The sequence below is a fragment of the Telopea speciosissima genome, chromosome 7 (genome assembly GCF_018873765.1).
Source record: "Telopea speciosissima isolate NSW1024214 ecotype Mountain lineage chromosome 7, Tspe_v1, whole genome shotgun sequence".
Classification (NCBI taxonomy): domain Eukaryota; kingdom Viridiplantae; phylum Streptophyta; class Magnoliopsida; order Proteales; family Proteaceae; genus Telopea; species Telopea speciosissima.
This window is the reverse complement of record NC_057922.1, coordinates 9,599,980-9,602,989: the sequence shown is the minus strand read 5'-3', so window position 1 is coordinate 9,602,989 and position 3,010 is coordinate 9,599,980. Positions and strand designations below refer to the sequence as shown.

Sequence of the window (3,010 nt, the reverse complement as noted above, 5' to 3'; positions counted from 1 at the left end):
TTAATAGAAGAGTCGAGCAAGGCCAGAGTTAGTTACTTTGGTAGTTAAGTTCAGTTAGAATGGCTTCTGATGAATCGTTCAAGCGAGCAGGGGCTGTGCCGTTCAAGTGGGAGATCCAACCAGGTGTCCCAAAGCTACACCATAACCAAACTTCCATTAAACCATTGCCAGCGCTTAGGCCTCCACCTGCCGGTACAGGTAACTACCTTTCCGGCCGGTCACCATCAAAATTACGGTCCAGATCAGTTCGAACTCAGTCCGATCGGACTCGATTTGATCCGCCTAGTTCCGAAGATGTGAGTTTCGGTTCAGCAACTTGTTTCCCGCCATTGCTGACGCGAAAGGGTGAGAAGAAGAGAAACGGCAAAACAGAGCAGGAAGTGGATTACACCTCCGATCCTGAAACTCTAGCTAGGTGGTCGACGTCGACAGGGAAGACGATTTCTTCGTTCCGTGATTCGGTTTCTTCTTCTTCATCTTCGTCTACTTCGTGCTTCGGCTCACCGTTCTCGTCAGTTCAGTCTTCGCCGCAGGCGGTCGGCGATACAGTGGGCAGCTTCTGGCCTATTCTAGAGAGATGGAGAATTTGAAGGAATTGACTTAGTTTAATTTCTTGTTCGTCCGCTTTTCATGTATTGTTGTGAAAGATTCAGAGCTCTTTACACGGAGAAAGGTATTCAAAGTTTGAAAAGCAGTGATGTTGCACATCGGATACAAATAAGAAACCCAGAAGAAAAAAAATGTCGGTTCTACATGAAAAAGTTTATGTTTATGTCTGAGTCTGATCAGTAGCTATGATGGTTTAATTGAGATCTTGTTCTTGATTTGATCTTTGGGTAATGCACCCACAAAGGTGGCCTACAAATTGAAGTGTTCCCTCTTAAGTAAATCCATTATTAATAAAGAAGATCAGTTCCTCATTTGGTAAAAGCTTTCAATGGAGGGCAATTTCTCTATCTCTCTCTCGACTTTATTTCTCTTTCATTGTGAGCTTAACACATCTAGCTAATATTAGAATAATGAGGTCAAAATTGCCCACCGAGGTTTTATTGGTGAAGCCTGACATCAGTCTAGATAGTGTTGTGGTGTTTCGGCAGCCCGTTTTGCCTTCGAAACGCAAGTAAATTGCCAAAGGAATTCGTTGAGATCTTCGAGTTGATATGTATTTTGTCTTGTTTTGGTTCAAATCTTGAAACCAGACCTAGTGGATCTTTTGGGGCAGTTTTGTATTTTATGGGTTAGGTTTTTTTTTTATTTTTAATATATTATAGCTATCTCTTCGAGAGATGTGAGAGAGGATTTTGTATTTTGCTTCACTGAAATAATCGATTTGTTTTGTGGATGTAGTTTCCCTCTTGGGGGTGAACCACGTAAAATCTTATCATGCGTGTGTGTGATTTCTTTTTCTTTTTCGTTTTTTTTTTGTACAAAAAAAATCGTCATTCTACTGCGTTGTTTTTCTAACAAGGGGCAGAGAAGCTTTGATGCTGAAGAACATAGTTTAAAGCTGGGCCAATACTGATTCAGATTTAGTGGATTAAACGGAATTACCCCTGTTTTTTAATAAAAATCAATTATTATTATTATTTTTTACTTTCTGATCATACCAATGATCAGTATCGATCAATATTCGGGATCAGCCCCGAAACGGATCCAATCCAGGTGAATTAACCGATCCAATCCCAAGATTACAAACCATGGTGTTCTCTTTGCGGTTGTACCTATCAAGAATGTAGCTATCTTGAAGAGTTGGGAATGCTTGGTGGAGAAGAGTCCAATATAGGGGAGGCAGCTTAGTCCCTTATTACTGTTGTTTAGACCTCAGTGAAGCTTTGTCTAACTCTCATAGAAATATATTTGATCAATTTGAAAGGTTTGTTGGTTGGTCACATCAAATTTGTTAGGCCAGTTAGGCCATGAAAGTCAATCATGTATTATTATTATTATTAATTTTTATTAGAATATTGCTTATCCAGTCACTAATGGATCATTATCCTCTTAGGTTCCCTGTCTGGTACGGTTGTCCGGTTCTTCTAATAGGGGGTTAGAAATGATGACCTAACCCACTGCCCGAACACACTGCCCGAGTGTGGTTAAATCATCATTTCCACTCCCTATGAGAGCAACCGGACAACCATACTGGACAGGAAAAAAAATTGTCATTAACTAGAACCTACAGAAACTACAAATAGGACCCATAGGCAGGGGATAAGGTGGAAAGGACACACCGGACCTCCTCCGTCAATCATCTATTATTGAAACCATTACCATCCATAGTCAAGTCATTGACTAAGATGGTCTATGAGGGAAAATTATTTCCTCCAGTTCCCTGCCCGGCCCAATTCCCCAGTTCCTCTAATAGGGGTGGTGGACCCCAGTCGGGCAAAGTATTTGGATAGGGGTAGGGTGGTCATTCCAGCCCCCCCCTTGTTAGAGGAACTAGGTCGGGCAAGGAACTGGAGGTGATAAAGATCCGGTCTATGAGCAGGCTCATAGTTGACAAGAGAGAATCGCTGTCCTTGCCAAGACAATTACCTAGTCGTGTGGCTAGCGTGACTTCTGCACCTAAACATAGTACCACCCTATCCCCATGGAAAGATGGAAATCCCATCCAGGTCGATGCTTTTGCATGCGCTCTCACTTGCTAGCGTGCATGTGCAAGCTTTAGAGGTCTAGGCAAAGTTTTCTCGCCGTATATATTGGAAGAAGAATGCTACCTGGACGCGCGTGGGGCGAAATGACCGCCACACCCCCCATGGAAAGGCAAAAAATCCTAGGGGTATGGAGATCATTTCACTTGCCCCTATATTTGGGTGAAGAGTCAGTGCACCGTATGCACCCGGCTAGCATTCTCTTTTCCATATATATATTAAACCTATCAGTTTTAGCTTTTAACTGCCATAGCCTTGACAAAATATATATAGTAATCCAATTGTTCCTTCCAAATAACCTTGAAAATCCATTGAATACAAACATTATTCATAATAAATTAATCATTCCAAACCCCCTC

General features: G+C 41.8%; 1 protein-coding gene across 1 annotated transcript; it reads left to right on the top strand.

The window, feature by feature from the left end:
• Nucleotides 1-748, top strand: LOC122667519. Its single transcript, XM_043863806.1, has one exon. It carries the CDS (start codon nucleotides 60-62, stop codon nucleotides 588-590), a length of 531 nt encoding a protein of 176 aa, XP_043719741.1. The 5' UTR covers nucleotides 1-59; the 3' UTR covers nucleotides 591-748.
• Nucleotides 749-3,010: the final 2,262 nt, after the last annotated feature.